The sequence below is a fragment of the Tachysurus fulvidraco genome, chromosome 24 (genome assembly GCF_022655615.1).
Source record: "Tachysurus fulvidraco isolate hzauxx_2018 chromosome 24, HZAU_PFXX_2.0, whole genome shotgun sequence".
Lineage (NCBI taxonomy): Eukaryota > Metazoa > Chordata > Actinopteri > Siluriformes > Bagridae > Tachysurus > Tachysurus fulvidraco.
The window spans coordinates 2208319-2228318 of NC_062541.1; the positions used below are offsets into that span (position 1 = coordinate 2208319).

Genomic DNA, 20000 nt, shown 5'->3' on the forward strand with positions numbered 1-20000 from the left:
ACAGGACATTTTACTGCCTTTGTCCCTGAAAGAATCCGGTCCTGTTCCTGTCGCAAAATTTCCACTTGTACTCATCCGTGAGGCGTGATATTATCCAGACACTGGCACCTAATAGACACACATGCACACACACACACACACACACACACACACACACACACACACACACACACACACACACACACACGCACGCACACACACTGTTCATTCTGGATGGTTTCAATATGTAGTTATTCTGTTTGCTTTATGTGGTGCACCAGACAACTGTTGCGTCATTCTGCTTCTGTGTCTGTTCCTTCAATCCCTTGTACTTGTACAAGACATAAATCACTACAAGATGTGTGTGTGTGTGTGTGTGTGTGTGTGTGTGTGTGAGCGCACAGTTCTTAACGACTTCATGTACTGTTCCTCTTTGTGTGTGTGTGTGTGTGTGCGTGCGTGTGTGCGTGCGTGCGTGTGTGCGTGTGTGCGTGTGTGTGTGTGTGTGTGTGTGTGTGTGTGTGTGTGTGTTACAGTGACATTCACTGCAGTACATGGCTGTGAAAATAGGATCATGGCAGCAGTACAAATGTGGGAACAAAACTGCAGTCAAAACATTGTGGCCTTTATTATTTTGCCCTCGTACCTGTCTGTACAGGCCTGAGTGTGTAGGGCAGGTGTTTGTTTAGGGCATGAAGCACTTACTGTTTTGTGGTCTGAGATATTATTCACAGACAGAAGGGACTGATTTCATCTACTGATCTTCTGATCTACTCATCTACTGATCTGATCTACTCATCTACCGATCTTCTGATCAACTGATCTTTTCTACTCATCTACTGATCTTCTGATCTACTCATCTACTGATCTTCTGATCTACTGATCTTCTGATCTACTGATCTTCAGATCTACTCATCTACTCATCTACTGATCTTCTGATCTACTGATCTGATCTACTGATCTTCTGATCTACTCATCTACTGATCTTCTGATCTACTGATCTACTGATCTGATCTACTGATCTACTGATCTGATCTACTGATCTTCTGATCTACTCATCTACTGATCTTCTGATCTACTGATCTGATCTACTGATCTGATCTACTGATCTGATCTACTGATCTACTGATCTTCTGATCTTCTGATCTACTGATCTTCTGATCTACTCATCAACTGATCTGATCTACTGCTCTATTCATCTGTTTATTTTTTAACCTACAGATCTACCGATCAGTCAATCTACTAACTTACGGATCTAACAATCTACTTCTTGTTTGATCTTCTAACTTGCCGATCTTTTGATCTATCAGTCTACTGATCTAGCTATCTTCTGATCTACTGATCAATCGATCCTCTGACCCTCTGGTTTACTCATCTACTGATTTTCTAACCTGCTGATCTACTTATCTTCTGATCTTCTGGTCTTATGATCTACTGATCTAGCTTTCTTCTGATCTTCTGAATTAATCTGTTCAGTGTGTTTTATCGCCTCTGGACAAACCTGTCTCGGAGTAACTGCATTTCTAATGAACATGTTGCTGCTTAGATTATTTTTGTCTTCACATCCAATCCAGAGCTATACAGTAAATATATAAATAAATAAAGAGCGCATGGTTGGTTTGGTGCTCGTCACTGTTTTGCAGAAGAGGTCAGCGAGATGCACATGCAGACACTGAAGCTGGAAGGTTCTCGAAACCAAACATGACTCTGTTATTATGACTCTGAAAGGACAACTGAGGTGTTTTAAACAAATATATTACAGGAGAAGTTGGACATCTTGTGCTTCTGGTTCTGCTTGTTTGCGCCGCTTCGACACACATCCGGGAAACGTGGCATTTCATTTGTTTTCCTGCCCTAGAATAAACGTCCTCAGAGCAGGAGACAGTAGACACTCCAAACACCGGTAACCCATTCAGTAGAGGTCTGTTGTGTTCAGGCTGTAAAGGCGATTGTGCTCCAGAGACCTGAAGGCTACAAAACACAATGGGTTCTTTCGTTCTAGGTTGAAATGATGTTAATGTTCCTGCAGGTTAAAGCCAGCTCTCCTCTTTCACACACCAGCTACAAGCCTGAGAAAGAGACACCTGATTCCTCCTAGACAGGAAGGTGCTTCACACTTGGAGGACATCCGTACTGTATACATGGGCTCACAGATGCCTACAGTATTCCTGTGTCCCTGTGATTGACAGGTGAGATAGAGTATGCCCCTCCCACCCAGTCAGCACTGCCAGTTTTGCTTGCATGATGGCTGTGAAATCATTAGTCATTATGATGATGAAATCATAATCATTATCATTAAGTTCTGATCTTCTGAATCCAGGGTGAATTGACTGATATTGTGTTTATCAGATCTCTGTCTCTGTAGAAGAATCACATCATCATGAGCTTCGTCCAAAAAAATAACAATCCTCATGTGTTCTTAATAGAAACCCAATGATTCATAAGCGGGTGGCTTAGTGGTTAGCACGTTCGCCTCACACCTCCAGGGTTGGGGGTTTGAATCCCGCCTCCACCTTGTGTGTGTGTGTGTGGAGTTTGCATGTTCTCCCCTGTGGTCTGTGATGGGTTGGCACTCCGTCCAGGGTGTATCCTGGAGGCATAGTGGTTAGCTGGAGGCATGGAATCATAGTGGTTAGCATGTTAGCTTCAGACCTCCAGGGTTGGGAGTTCTGATTCTATTCTCCACCCTGAGGATGAAGGCATCTCTATATCGTCTGTAGAGTGTGGGACAGGATCTCTGTACAGGATGTCCTCCTCCTTGGGTCCTGTGGGCTCCAGGTTCCACAAGTACCTACTCTGTATATTACTCATTTTTATTTTTTTAGGGTTCTTTAGTTGTCCTTCTTGGGGAACCCTTAAAGATTCTGCATACAGTTTTAACTCTGCAGTAACAGAAGTAGCTTTTCTGGAAGCTCAGAACCTTTAATCATCTGAAGAACCCTCAGAGATCCCTCAACATTTCAGAACATACTGTAAGGGTGTTTGTTAAATTGCAAAGCATGTGGTACAAAATCCAAATAATTCCTCATTATTATCATCTTTATAACTTGACCTTGTCGGGCTTCTAAATTTCAGCTAGATAATCAGAACATAAAAATGTTCTTCAAGAGATCTTTAATGGAACGTTGGGAAAATAAATGATGTCCTCTTCTAGGAACCGTCTTTGATATCGAGGCTCTCCTTTAAGCAACAACAAATTCTAGCACCGTTAATAATTATTATACGTCAATAAACCCTCATTAGTGTTCTGCACACAGACACTGTGGCATTAAGCAGATGGTATTCCAGATGGTTCCTCATGAGCTTGGAGCAGAACCTGAGAAAAAGCTTTTGTTTTGTTTTTTTGATGCAAAGGTCTCGGCTCAGCGGTCACTTTAGCAACACTTTCTTGTGTTCTGCTCGTTGCTAAGATGCCAACTCGGGTATTACTAACACTGCCGGAGCACCTGTTGTGCACACATAATCTCACCGGTTACAAATCTGTCAACTGCTGGAGAAAAGCAGGACAACTCTAACTACGTCCCCTAAAAGCAAAAGATAAAGTGGAGATACAGGAACCTCAGGGACATCGTCAGTGCGGTGAGGACAGGACCTGAGTTTGTAGTAATGATCAGGCAGAACAGATACACACACACACACACACACACACACGCACACACAGATAATAAACAACACACACACCACACACACACACACACACACATACGCTCACAGACAAACACTCACACACACAGATAATAAACAACACACAGATAATAAACAACACACACACCACACTCACACACAGATAATATACAACACACACACACAGATAATAAACAACACACACACACACACACACACACACACACACACACACACACACACACACACACACACACACACACACACACACACACACACACACACACACAAAACACACCACACCACGCACGCATACACACACACAGACACACACACACCACACAGATAATAAACAACACACACACACACACACACACACACACACACACACACACAGATAATAAACAGCACACACACACACACACACACACACACACAAACACACACACACACACACACACACACACACACACACACACACACACACACATACCACACACACACATACCACACACACAGAGATAATAAACAACAAACAGACACACACACACACACACACACACACACACACACACACACACACACACACACACACACACACACACACACACGGTATCTGAGTTATTGTTACTAATCTGATCTAAAATGATTCAGGACACTTTCAGTGTGTTTTAGACAGGACTCTGAGCCAAACAAACATCGGAGCATCTCAGAGAGCAGAAATGAGTTTGATAGCAACATTTACTCTGAACACACAAACATCTGTGTGGAAAAAAAATAACCGCTTTTATCTTTTTCTGTACTTTTCTATGGATATAAAAAAGCTCTAGTAAAAATGTTAAAGTCCTGAGTGTCTACTTTCATATGAGCTTCATATTAACACCACTGTGGAGTGAGACATGAGGAAGACATTTAATTATCAACATGGACACGACACAAACAGGGGAAACGCCATCTTACAGACACTTTATAATAGCTGTAACAGTTGTTCTCTCGTATTTGAACCCGATATGTGTTCCTTTTATTATACTCATATTTATGTCCTATTATGATTGTTTTTGTTTAAAAACTGATGACATGATAACGATGATCAGATGTTTAACAGAGTAAGAGATTAGTAAATGTTCTTAACAGTAAAAAGTGTTCATTGCAGGTGAGAAAAACTACAACAGCCATTAAATTACAGGACCGACTTATAAAGCACAGTGTTATAGACTAGTGTTATAAACCACAGTGTTATAGACTACAGTGTTATAGACCACAGTGTTATAGACCACAGTGTTATAGACTACAGTGTTATAGACCACAGTGTTATAAACCACAGTGTTATAGACTACAGTGTTATAGACTACAGTGTTATAGACCACAGTGTTATAGACTACAGTGTTATAGACTACAGTGTTATAGACCACAGTGTTATAGACTACAGTGTTATAGACTAGTGTTATAGACTACAGTGTTATAGACCACAGTGTTATAGACCACAGTGTTATAGACCACAGTGTTATAGACTAGTGTTATAAACCACAGTGTTATAGACTACAGTGTTATAGACTAGTGTTATAAACCACAGTGTTATAGACTACAGTGTTATAGACTACAGTGTTATAGACTACAGTGTTATAGACTACAGTGTTATAGACCACAGTGTTATAGACCACAGTGTTATAGACTACAGTGTTATAGACTAGTGTTATAGACCACAGTGTTATAGACTACAGTATTATAGACCACAGTGTTATAGACCACAGTGTTATAGACTACAGTGTTATAGACCATAGTGTTATAGACTACAGTGTTATAAACCACAGTGTTATAGACTACAGTGTTATAGACTACAGTGTTATAGACTACAGTGTTATAAACCACAGTGTTATAGACCACAATGTTATAGACTACAGTGTTATAGACTAGTGTTATAAACCACAGTGTTATAGACTACAGTGTTATAGACTAGTGTTATAGACTACAGTGTTATAAACCACAGTGTTATAAACCACAGTGTTATAGACCACAGTGTTATAGACCACAGTGTTATAGACCACAGTGTTATAGACCACAGTGTTATAGACCACAGTGTTATAGACTACAGTGTTATAGACTACAGTGTTATAGACCACAGTGTTATAGACTAGCGTTATATACCACAGTGTTATAGACTACAGTGTTATAGACTACAGTGTTATAGACCACACACACACAAACACACACACACACACACAAACACACACACGCAATCTCAGATAAACCACCACGATCAGGCTTTTATCTTATTTTCCTTCCATCTCTGTCATCTCATTAATCTGTGTTACTGAGACATTGGAAGTAGAAAAAGAGGAAGGAAAGTGCTGGCAAGACGAGACGCTGTGAACATCAATCCTCCTGTTGCATAACATGCAGATTATCCATTCTTCCTTTAGTGCTTTAATCCTTTAGACAGACCTTTCTCTCTGCCTGACTTAGAGTCTTAGAGACAGACAGTAAAATTATCAGCATCCTGACCTTAAAGGAATGGGGCAGAAAGATGGAGAGAACTGGATTGATAAGGGATTTTTTAAAAATGTTTTTAGCCACTCTTAATACTGTATACTCAAGTTTTAACTTCTCACAAGAAAACAGTAACAGAACCGAGTCGCACTGTACAAAGTGGAAATAACATTTAACCAACTGAAGAAGCAAACACGGGTCTAACTGATAACCATAACCAAATATAACCAATAATAAAATAACCAAAATCTGTTAGCGTTATGATTGAGGAACCTAAAAAATGTTTTATTCACATTAACTTGGTGCTGAATCAAATGTGCTAGATACTGAATCAACTGCAGGAGAAGCTGAATCAAATGTGCTAGATACTGAATCAACTGCAGGAGAAGCTGAATCAAATGTGCTAGATACTGAATCAACTGCAGGAGAAGCTGAATCAAATGTGCTAGATACTGAACCAACTGCAGGAGAAGCTGAATCAAATGTGCTAGATACTGAATCAACTGCAGGAGAAGCTGAATCAAATGTGCTAGATACTGAATCAACTGCAGGAGAAGCTGAATCAAATGTGCTAGATACTGAATCAACTGCAGGAGAAGCTGAATCAAATGTGCTAGATACTGAATCTAATGTAGAAGGCACTTCATCAAATGCAGCAGATCCGGAATCAATTGCAGTAGATACTGAACCAAATGCAGTAATCACTAAATTGAATCTGGTAGTTACCGAATCAAATGCAGTAGATACTGAATCGAATGCAGAAATGCAGAAAGTGTGTTGTTTTAATACTAAGAGTAATGGACAGGAAACAGGAAGCAAATTTGGTAGAACTCAGGTGAGTCGGTGAGATACGGATTCATAAGTTTCTTTAATGTATCAATGAAATTATTTAACATTATTAGAAAAACAGTGGGTTTTTAAAGCCTTTAGCTAATTTTTAAAGTGACATGAGTCTTGGATCTTCCAACCTTAACCATTATAATGACACACACACACACACACACACACACACACACACACACACACACACACACACACACACACACACAATGTGACCGCACATTGGCATAATCAGAACAGACACATGGTGTGTGACCTTATACACCTCCAGGCAAAAATATTAACACCTCTGCCTCATTTAATCTGAAGGCATCGCTGCGTATTGATCACAAAATACATTAAATAAAGCCATGCTGGTGTTTATTTTAACTCATGAGGGTAAGTAACCAGGGTTATTACAGCTCAATGCATGTACACAGTGTGTTATTACAGTACAGTAGTATAACAGGTAATTTGCTGTGATAAGGTGTATCTGCTGAGACACAGCTGTCACTCAACGCCACCCGAGTCCTTAGTAAACAACAGCATGGCCTAGAGGAGGCCCTGTGTGTTCCTGATAAGGCCTAACATTCTCTCTCTCACACACACACACACACACACACACACACACACACACACACACACACACACACACACACACACACACACACAAAATGTCTCATATTCCTAAACTCTGATAGAACACCCCGAGTCGAAAATAGGAAAATAATCAACCCATGTTGGGTGGGGTGATGAAGTGATGAAGCTGAGTCGGTGTTGCCAAGCTGTAATTTTATTTATTTTCCTTTACAAGTGTGCCCCAAGGTTTTTTTTACTCTTATACCACAGCAATTTGCAGTGGTCAAAGAGGACTTTGTATTCATCGAAGAATCGCATGTCGTGTTTGCAGCAGATACAGAATAGAATGCAGTGGGAACTGAATCAAATGCATTAGATACCGAATCTAATGTAGTTGGTACTGAATCGAATGCAGTCAACACTGAATAAAATCGAATTGGTACTGAATCGAATGCAGTCAACACTGAATAAAGAGCAATTGGTACTGAATCGAATGAAGTAGATACTGAATCGAATGCAATTGACACTGAATCAAATGCAGCAAGTCCTGAATCAAATGCAGTAGGAACTGAATCAAATACAGTAGGTATTGAATGGAGTGCATTATACACTGAATTAAATGCAGCAATTACTGAATCGAATGCAGCAAGTAATTAATCAAATGCAGCTGGTACTTAATCGAATGCAGTTAACACTGAATCAAATGCCGCAGGTATTGAATCGAATGGATTAGGTACTGAATCAAATGCAGTAGGTCCTGAATCGAATGCAGTAACAACAGTTTTTTTCTCTTATACAACAGTAAATGATATAAAAGGACTTTATTTATTGAAGAACATTATGTCATACTTTTTATCCATTTTTAGTTACATTTGTGGAATGTTACATCGATCCTTCACAGCGGGCAGACTTTACCTGAACGTTTCTAAATCTTTATCTGTCCCATATCAGACTGCTCTGCTGTTATATGAGACAAAACCACATTCAGTGTCTTTTAGGTTTTCTACTTCCTGCTTCCGTATCTTCGTTTCCTCCCCAGCTGTGTGCCAGCTCTCTGGTGAATATGTTGAAAAAAAAAGTCTTTCTTTCTGACACATAGCTTGTGATTTAATCCAGATTTCGGGTGCTCTTTAAACAAACGAGCCTCTGTGTGATGTGGACTGGAGGCAGGAGATGTTGATGGGATGCTTTCATGGGTGACGTCAGAACAAATTGCTTTGCTTAAATGCTTAGTTATGAAGCTCCAACCACCACCTGTTCAACAGCAGCTCCAGTCAGAGAGGCTGGATTTCAGCCAGTGCCTCAGGGCCTTGACACCGTTGACACAGTTGACAGTATTCTGATATCCTTACACCTTCAAAGCCACACGACTACACCACAAATTCCTAAAAAGTAGTTCTAGTTACCGTACACATTCCTGTAGGTTTTGCTGTATCCATACTGTAAGGCAGTTCTCCTGAACCCCCGGGCCGCGGACCGGTACCGGTCCGTGGAACAAATGGTCCCGAGCCGCCCAAGGAACATTAAATTATTAATTTAATATTAGATTACTGTGGTGTATTTCTCTTGACTTTCCATGGACGAGAGGTTAACCGGAAGCTGAGAGACGTCACCTAAAGCCGCACCGATACCGCGCATGCGCAAAATATCGTGATATCGGGCCGGGTTTAGGTGACGTCTGGAGCCGAGTGGCTGCGAGCGGCAGTGGTGTTGTAGCTTTGGTGGAGAGAGAAGGTGTGTATCGCTCTTCTCTCTGTTCACCGGTACTTTGTCATGTTTAACAGTGCTTGGTGTACGTGTATATTGTGTTTGCTCAAATTTAACCCACAAATTAGCAAAAATGAGCACGAAACAGACGTCGTTAGAAAGTTAGAAACTCTGCCGGTGTTCTGGATTAAAGTCATGGCGGAATACCCTGAGATTGTCACCACAGCACTTACATCCCTATCGCCATTTCCGACATGCTATCTGGGTGAAGCGGGGTTTTCTGCAGTGATGGCAACCGAAACAAAACAATGGAATAAACTGGACATAAGCGACACACTTCGGGTGTCATTGTCTCCTGTTACCCCAGATGGAACCGTCTCGTTGTAAAGAAACAAGCTCGGGGTTCTTATTGATTTAGCGTTGTAGTGAGTTAAAAAGGCATGTTTAAATACAATTAAATTAAAATGATTCATTTTAATTTAATTGTATAGCCGCCACCCCCCACCCCCAACGGGCCGCGGTAAAATGATCACACATTGACCGGTCCGCGGCGAAAAAAAGGTTGGGGATCACTGCTGTAAGGCATCAGAGAAAAAAATATTTAACTGTTAATATAACTTTCCAGTTTCCTGAAGGATTTGCAAAGTTCATACACCACCAGAGCCACACAACTACACCACAAATTACTCCTTCTGAAAAACTAGTCCTGGTTACTGTACATTTTTCTGAAGGTTTTGTGGTATCCTTACACCTTCAGATGAAGTAGTTCCGGTAACTTTCCGCTTTCCGGGAAGGATTTCCGTACATTCATTCACGCACCATCAGAAGTATACAACTACACAAATTCCTCCCACCGAACAAATAGTTCTAGTTAAGGTGCATTTTTTTTATTGATTACTGCACACTATTCTAAAGGTTTTGTGGTGTTTATACACCATCAGTGCCACATGACTACACCAAAGATTCCTGAAATTGTGGCTTGGATTTTGTTCTAGTCTTGTTTTCTCCTTTGTCGTTACCTGACTGTGTTCACCTGTTTCACACACCTTGCTTTTTACATTTTATTCTGCTTTTTGTTGGTTTGTTTTTTCATGTCCTGTTTGTCCTGAATGTGTATGAATCGTCCTGGTGTCATGTTTCCTACATTTGTATGGATGAACACCTGAACGTCTGTCCGTCACTCGCTACGGTTGGATGGTCAGTGTTCTACAAAATCGTGTATTGAAAAGACACACAAACACAAACACACACACACACACACACACAAACACACAGCAGATACAGAATTGAATGCAGTGGGAACTGAATCAAATGCATTAGATACTGAATCTAATGTAGTAGATACTGAATCGAATGTGTTGGATACTGAATCGAATGTGTTAGATACTGAATCGAATGTGGTAGATACTGAATCAAATGCAGCAAGTCCTGAATCAAATGCAGTAGGAACTGAATCAAATACAGGCGAGACATACGTAGTGAGAGACAGTCAGGATCTCTTCAACACAGCTGTGTTTTAAATCTGTCTTTAAATAGCACAGACATACTTTGACCAATAACCCTGAATGCTCTTAACCCCCAACACACACACACACACACACACGATCACATGCGCAGTATGTTCTCACTTTTCAGTCCCTGACGGTTTTCCCTGTGGCTGCCTGTCAACAAGCCGCTACATTCATTAGCCACGGCTCAGTTCGAGCTCTGAGGTTTAGTCTCAGTGTCACATATTCTGTTCACACCGTGTTCTCATTCTCATAAAAAGAAATAAATAAATAAATAAAAATCTGTCTAATCGTGTGCTATCTGTTTTAAATTTGCCGGCTTGTTGTTGTGAGCTTCTGAAACAAAGCAGGACGTCAATCATCGTGCTCAAGATTCTGTTCTGAAGCTCTGCACCCGAGCCAGCGATGTTTCACCGCATTCGACGAGACGTGAAGCAGCGTATTCAGACGAGCCGTGGAAACACAAATACACACAGTAAACATGCTGTGGGAGGCGTGACAGATTCCTTTTACATGCTCACAGGGACTGGGTTAGAGCTCATACTGTGTGTGGGGACGGTGGAGGGGGGGGGTAAGCGACAGGCCACGCCTCCTTCCTCGACAATGTAATAAACAAACACATTACAAGTTAAACTATAATGAACCCGTGAAAGTGTTTACGTGAGGAATAAATAAACACGCACTATGAGAAGAACCTCAGGAACATCAGAAGGAGCATTCAGGAGCACTCCGACCAATGAGAGGACAGTTTACTCACACATGACAACACATTCTGCCATGTACGAGCTGAGGAGAAAATGCGACATTTAAACCATTTAAGTCTTTAGTTTTGGAGCGAAGCACAGATCTACAGGTCTGAGAACACTGTTAATGCTGTGGAAAGTTCATGGAATGAGAGAGATCCTTTTCTCACCAGCCTCTCTTTATTCTCTGAAAAACGCAAAGCATTACAAAGCTCTGAACCTAGAGACTCCATCTGTAGCGCAAATGTCTGTTTATACAGTAAAATAAACACATTAATGATCTTCTAATCGACATCAGTCAACGTCCATCTCCGTGTTTAACTCCTTTACTTCGTAAATGTGCAGATTTTTAAATGCAATGATTTATCTTGAAGAATTTTCCTTATTTACCCTCCAGGGTGTACAGAATGTCCCAGTTTACCACTGAGCCTTCGTCATCACTCACTCCTGTCCCAAACATCCAGAAAACCTTTCAGAGTTCTTGGCATGGTTCCTCATTTCCTTAGCTTTTGGTACTTTAGATGAAATTGAACCAACACATCAATGTTTCCAGCCTGTAATTATAAGCTCTGAGTTGAACCAGGACACGCCAAGTTGTGAGTTTTTGTGGTTCCGGATTTTGGCACTCGTTCTCGGTCGTATCCTTTGCCATGTGTTCTCCTCCATGCCATAATCTAAGCCTCTGTTTTTCAAACGCTTTCCATATAATGAAATTGTGGAGAAGATTCCAAAAGTAATCACACCAGGAGGGAAAAGCGAAAGTCGGCGCGGCTTCTTCCCGAGCGACGCCACTGCATTGCGCTTACGGTGGCTTGAAGAGAAAAAGCCTTCTGTGAAAAACAATCCTCAGGTTTTGTTGTTTAGAGAATAAATAAACTGATTTTGTGTAAGAATTCACTGTCAGTCTCCACTGCTGTGTTGTTTTCATCGCTAAAATGCCGTCACGATCACCGACCAATCACAGCCCTAATCCTCAACCTCGACGCAAACATTTCTTAATGGTAAACTTTTATTCATCAAGGATTTCAGAATTATTAAAAAATTTGATAAAGGTGTGAATTTAAACAAAAATACCTACAGCTTTTATCCAAGGAGCAAATTCATTCATCTTCTACCGCTTATCCGAACTTCTCGGGTCACGGGGAGCCTGTGCCTATCTCAGGCGTCATCGGGCATCGAGGCAGGATACACCCTGGACGGAGTGCCAACCCATCACAGGGCACACACACACTCATTCACTCACACACTCACACACTACGGATAATTTTCCAGAGATGCCAATCAACCTACCATGCATGTCTTTGGACCGGGGGAGGAAACCGGAGTACCCGGAGGAAACCCCCGAGGCACAGGGAGAACATGCAAACCCCACACACACAAGGCGGAGGTGGGAATCGAACCCCCGACCATGTAGGTGTGAGGCGAACGTGCTAACCACTAAGCCACCGTGAACCCTAAGAGCAAATTTAAAAAGTTAAATGTTACCCTTGTCTCTTTTAGGACCTGATTTGATATAAGTTTGCATGTGCTGACTTCATAACACACACACCCACAAACACAAGGCAATAAGTCGATGTACTAAAAAAAAGGGGATATTTGATTGGTTGCGTTTCCACAAAAAGATGCGGAATACAGTGTGCGTACTGAATGCAGATTAAAATACATTTCTACCTACAATCTGAACATATCCAGGACCTTGTAGGCAGTTGCTTGTATTGCAGGTATGTGCAGGTATTAAATGTGCACGAGATCATTTAAATGTAATTCAGAAAAATAAATAAATACGAAAACGTTTCTGCGTATCTTAGTATCTGAAAACAAGCAGAATGATGACTTGCTTGGTGTCATATGAGAGACACAGCTTACCTGAGCACCTCAGACACAGGCGGCATTTACACACTCACATTTAATCCCTAACAAACTGCGCTCTCATGTCTACACTCTACTAGTGCAGATTTCTGACACTCCGTCACATTTAATCAGCAGTATTCTGTGTTCCAGTTTTAGTACGATTTGCGAAAGGGAAAACAGCGCACACAGACACCTCATTTACATATTACTTTCCATCCCTGCTTTCCACATGACATCATTCGCTCAGACGTCCGCATGCTCATGCTGATGTGATGTGTGAGACGAAACCACCTGACATGTTTGTGTACTCTTATATGAGTGCTCCCGTCCTGAAGGTGGTGCTATTGTGAGTTCACCGCAGTTTCCATGACTACAGAAAAAAGATAGCTGTACATGGTGTCCGTTTGCTTCATGTTTCCAGCAGAGTGTTTGCTCAAGTCTAATAAATACCATCTCTGTTTCTATCTTTGTTTTATTCTATAAAAACCCCACAAATGACTTTTTCACACAGAAGCTTCTCTGTCACAGGATAAGATTACTGAGCACGTCGTGGCGGTTTCCCGACAATTCTAGCCCAGAGAAACATGTTCAGATCTGCCGTGTGCGGGTCATAATGGCCTTTAAATAAAGACCAAAAGCACAGTAACAGACATGAAGAGGGTTGTAAGAAGAGGTGTGTAGGAGGCTCTCCACAGCTTTCAGGTCACCTACATTAAACCACTCCACAAGAAACAACATTTTACTCAGATTGCACTTACGTAACAAGCGACAGGAAGGTATCCGTCCTTAAAAGCTCTGCGGAGAAGTTAAAAGCATAATGGTATAATAGCATAACAGTTTAATGGTGTAATAGTGCGGCTGCTTGTGGATATTCTACCTTTATATATAGATGGAGATAGAGGTGTGTTCAGTATGCAGATGCTTTTAAAGGGGTTTAAAAGGGAAGCTGAAAAGACTCCAATCTAACCCTACCCTGAACCCCATTAACTCTAACCTTTACCTCACTGACTATACTCTAAACCCCACTGAGACTAAGATCTACCCCATTGACCCTAACCTCTACCCCACTGACCCTATCCTGGAAACCACTGACCCTACCTTTAACCCCACTAAACCCTACCCTGAACCCCATTAACTCTAACCTTTACCCCACTGACTATACTCTAAACCCCACTGAGACTAACATCTACCCCACTGATCCTATCCTGGAAACCACTGACCCTACCTTTAACCCCACTAACCCTACCCTTAACCCCATTAACCCTAACCTTTACCCCACTGACTCTAAACTCTACCCCACTGACTCTAAACTCTACCCCACTGACTATACTCTGAACCCCACTGAGACTAACATCTACCCCATTGACCCTAACCTCTACATTACTGACCCTAATCTCCATCCCAGTGACTCTACTCTAAATCCCACTGGCACTAATCTCTACCCCACTAACCCTACCCTGAACACCACCGACCCTAACCTTTACCCCACTAACCCTACCCTTTACCCCACTGACTATACTCTAAACCCCACTGAGACTAACATCTAACCCATTGACCCTAACTTCTAGACCACTGACCCTAATCTCCATCCCACTGACTCTACTCTAATCCCACTGGCATTAACTTCTACCCTACCCTGAACACCACCGACCCTAACCTCTACCCCACTAACCCTATCCTGGAAACCACTGATCGTACGATTTACCCCACTCACCCTCCTCTGATAATCACTGACCATATCCTGAAAACAAATGACCATAAGCTCACTGGTCCTACCCTGGATCTTACTGACCCTATCATTAACCTCACTAACCATAACTGCTATCCTAAAGACCATGCCATCTACCACACTGATTCTAACCTGATAATCACTGACCCTGCCCTGAAAACCACTGACCATAACCTCACTTATCCTAACCTGAACCTCCCTGACCCTGTCCTGAGCAAATATGTAATGTAGGAAACTCTTGTACAGAAGTGTTACATACAACAGGAACAGGAAGCCGGTGCAAATGTTTTATTGTGTTTTCCTTCTCAGACCCGGCGACTGAGTAAAGCAGAGCGTCAGCGCTTTAGTGAAGAGGTGGAGATGCTGAAGGGGCTACAGCACCCCAACATTGTTCGCTTCTACGACTCATGGAAGTCCACAGTTAAAGGCCACAAATGTATCATCCTGGTAACTGAGCTGATGACATCAGGAACTCTGAAGACGTAAGTCCAGTCTTCTCAGGAGAAAACACACACACAGAGACACACAAAATCTGTAAAAGTTTTTACCCCTCTGCTTTGCTTCCACTCAGATACCTGAAAAGATTTAAAGAGATGAAGCTGAAACTTCTTCAGCGCTGGAGCCACCAGATACTGAAAGGTCTCCACTTCCTGCACACACGAACTCCACCCATCATCCACCGAGACCTCAAGTGTGACAACATCTTCATCACGGGTCCCACCGGATCGGTCAAGATCGGAGATTTGGGTCTGGCCACACTCAAAAGTGCTTCCTTCGCCAAGAGCGTCATTGGTGAGTTAGTGTATCGGGGTGTGTTAGGGTGGGTCACATACCTTTTCTTTGCTTCTGAGTCAACTCTTTTCAGAATGCTAAACGATTCTGAATCAATTCACTCCAGGAAGTGAATCTAATAAGCTTTTTTTGTATTGTTGATGTCAGCTGTTACACTGAGTCACAGATCTCACAAAGCTCCAGCACTGCAGGAATGCCATGTGTCCTGGAGATTTTAGAGAAAATAATTTACTGAATTGTTTATGAGGCGCTGTGGCCGTGTTCTCTGGTTGATTTTTGTGATTACGGGGAAGTCGTGGCCTAATGGAGAGAGTTTGACTCCTAACCCTAACGGGTTCGAGTCTCGGGCCGGCCACGACAGAGGTACCCTTGAGCAAGGCACCGAATACCCCACAACTGCTCCCCGGGCGCCGCAGCATAAATGGCTGCCCACTGGTCCGGGTGTGTGTTCACCATGTGTGTGTGTGTGTTCACTGCTGTGTGTGTGTGTGTGTGTGTGTGCACTTTGGATGGGTTAAATGCAGAGAACGAATTCTGAGTATGGGTCACCGTACTTAGCCGTACGTCACGTCACTTCAAGAGTTTTATGAGGAAGTTTTTTTTATTAATGTTCTCACCCCAAACCTTTATCAGCAATTAAAAGAAAAGACTCAATTTGAACCAATGCTCTGTATTACATTCTCCAGAATGCTACAGTATAATATCCATGGCAGCACTTTTAAGGGATTGGCTCTACATGTTCTTAGAGATTCACCTGTAAACTACGTGTGGTCGAAGCGAACGCCAAAAACACAGCTAGTCTCTTATTACAGCTCCTCCAGCGTGTGTGCGCTGTTATCTCCACACTGAAACTGACCTTCACAGTTATTACTGTAAATATTACCTGCACCGCCGCTGCGTGTGTTTATTTATTCACTCCTGCCATATTTACGCCAGCACATGTCCAGACTGTAGAGATTAGATTCAAAGACGTCAGCAGACGTTGGCTGTGTTTACACTGTAGGAATTCTGACATTTTGACACTGGTATTACTTTGTGACCCAGAGTCTGATTCATACGATTACGTCGTCTCGTTATTATAGAAAGGAAATGATTCCCACTGCGATTACTGTAAACGTCCTGAAATGGTCACCGGGTGGAGTCGGACCTGATCCGGCTCCTCCTACCTGGGCGGAGTCAGGAGTGCAGTGTGTCTCAGGTGTGTTTAACACATTTCAAGTTGTACAGCATCATGTGGGTTAGGTTTAGGGATGAAGCAGGAGCGTGATCAGATCTAACTCCACCCCCTGGAGTTTTCTCATTTAATTATCGTGCTTATTTTATCGTCTCTTTGTGTCTTGTCTCAAAGTTTGTAATTCTTTATTTCTGTCAGGACCACTTTGTCAAATGAGAATTTATTAGATGATAGCATACAGTTAGTGTTGGCGGTATGGTTCTGTTCTGGGCAGGAATCCACGCGCCCGTCCGTGCGCATGCATGGGCCGAGCGGGGAGAGCAGCAACTGGAAAATAGAATAGGACCACCCCCCACCCCCACCCGCTCATAACAGAACCATTAATCATGCATAGAGGGTTTTTTTTTTTTTTGCAATAAATAAATAAATAAATAAATAAATAAACAGATAGATAGATAGACAGACAGATAGATAGATAGATAGATAGATAGATAGATAGATAGATAGATAGATAGATAGATAGATAGATAGATAGATAAATAAAGAGAGAGGGAGAGAGAGAAAAATATGTGGAGATTTATGGCGTAAACTGGTACAATGAACAGGTTCCAGCATGGTGGAGTCGGGGTTGGAGGAGGGAGTTTAAATCACAGCAGCAGCTCTAGTTGCTAGAAAGTGGCTCCACGAATGGGAATTTAAATGGTCGGGTAATACGGATGTCGTAACCGGATTGGTGCGCGTCATGGACAGCTGATTAACAGCTGATGCACGCTTGACAACGTGGCCTGCCAGAACTAACGTGATGCTTGATTGGTGTTGGAGTCAGGACCGGTTCAATAACCTCAGAATAAACAGAAAAAACAGACGTAAGCATTTCGATACGATTCGATCGACCTGATCAGATTTGATAAGGATTTAAAACATTTTTTTAAAAATCCAATATGAGGTGTTTACACACACAACAGCAGCATTAATAAATCTCTTAAGTCAGGTAATAACAGTTGGGTGTGTGACGTTCTGCATCTGCTGAACCTGAGCCGATGTCTGAAAGGAAAGGAATCTAGGCCACGGTGTACAGATACGAGGAAATAAATATTAGGATCAGAAGCACAATATCGCCGGTGAGATCTGTTTGTCAGGATAACGCCCTACGGAGTGCAGACTCGTATTACGGGAAAGAAAAATCTGTTTATTTTATTACATTTTTATTTTTATTTATTGTTCTATTTACATCCATACACAGTTGGGTTTGTCTTATTTGTTTGAGGTTTGAGGTTTGTTTGTTTTGTTTGCAGTCATTCATGAGCTAAGCCTGACTTGTAAAAGCTTTTCACTACACGTACATGTACGCTGCATGGCTGACATCTGTGTCATCGGTTATTTATATCCATAGCAGTTTTTGGAGTGTCGTTCACTTGGGTACATCCTCAGAAAGAAAAGCCACATGTTCACAAGATGCAATATCAGTGTAACCTGTGGGGGCGCTGTAGTGTGATCAGTATGATAAACACAGCAAAAAATGCTGGACGTGTGCTAGTGTGAGAGGCTATTGTGCTAGCTAATAGCGTTATCCACAACTGTGTCTTAAGGATGTCCTTGTCATCATGTTTACTGATGACAAGCAGTAGTTAAAGGTGGGATCTCCGATTTTTGAAAGCCAATGTTGACATATAAAATCACCAAAACATTCTTGGAACATAACATGGAACATTAATCTTTACTGCGTCCAACCTCAGCAGCGATGGCACGTTGTGAGAGCCCTTTCTTGTGCAACAATCTGTTCAAAAACAGAAAGCCTTTTTGCTTTTGCCCTCAGGAGATGATGACAGTGTGACAGTGTGAAGGACAATGACCAGATTTTTACTTTTAAAATTAAGCCGTTGTCTTAAAGGTGCGGTCTCCGTTGTTTGAAAGCCAATGTTGACATATAAAATCACCAAAACAAACATGCCCCTAACTTGAACGGGTCCCACCCCTGTATCGATAGCTCCGCCCACACATACATACGTAACCCAGGCGACTAAAGGAAAGAAATGTGTCTTTATCACAGCTGAAGGGAAGAACAATACGATTGTAGATAAACAAACAAGCAAAAATGCCACACAAGCATAATGATGTAAAGGACAAAGGCATATATTAGTTCTGTGTAACAAAGCAAAACCAACGTTACTCACCTATCGAGAAGGAAAAAAGCGCCTCGGCGTCTTAAGTAAAGTCGGCCACATATTCACAGGTCGGAGTTTCCCGAGTCGATAACTCCTGAGCTAAACGCTGTTACTACACAAAACGCGGTTGTAGCTGCCTCTCTACATCACTACGATAGAAAAGAGGTGTTATTTGTGTAGTAACAGCGTTTAGCTCAGGAGTTATTGACTCGGGAAACTCCAACCTGTGAATATGTGGCCGACTTCCTGCTCCTTCAGTTCTCTCCAGCGCTGGAAAGCTGATCCTATATTAACACGTCCTACTTCTTGTCCTTATCGTAAGTCTTTCTTCTCTTTCTTTCTTTGTTTTTATCCTCCATGTCGATGTTAAAACGCTTTCTGCTAATGTCACACATGCGCACCGAACACTCTCTCCGCCCATATTGACAAGCCCCGCCCCTTTCTGCTCATTGGCTACACGTTTGTTTTGATTTTTGTTTACTATTCGGCCCGACTCAGTTTTCTGTAGCATTTCTCAAAAATCGGAGACCCTGCGTTTAAGGAATCAGGGAGGATTCGTCCTAACCTGCCCCCTAGAGGATGTATGTTATAAGTCTATAGACGTATAGTATATAAAGTACGCAGGAGAATTTATGAACAATTCTGCTTGTGTGTGTTTGTACACATGGCCACAGGGATAATGAAGTTATGTCTGTTTTGTGTGCTCTTTCCCTGCCAGGCACTCCCGAGTTCATGGCTCCTGAGATGTATGAGGAGAAGTACGACGAGGCGGTGGACGTTTACGCCTTCGGGATGTGTATACTGGAGATGACTACATCGGAATATCCATACTCAGAGTGCCAA

The 20000-nt window shown here is 42.0% G+C and overlaps 1 protein-coding gene across 1 annotated transcript in view; it reads left to right on the forward strand.

The window, feature by feature from the left end:
• The window catches only part of wnk4b (WNK lysine deficient protein kinase 4b), a 72248-nt gene that overhangs the window by 12309 nt on the left and 39939 nt on the right, over positions 1–20000 (forward strand). The window contains exons 2-4 of the mRNA XM_047808237.1: positions 15336–15508; positions 15598–15818; positions 19876–20000. The exon at positions 19876–20000 is cut by the window's right edge and continues 33 nt beyond it. Of these exons, the coding sequence (XP_047664193.1) occupies positions 15336–15508; positions 15598–15818; positions 19876–20000 (519 nt within the window). The remainder of the gene's footprint in view (positions 1–15335; positions 15509–15597; positions 15819–19875) is intronic.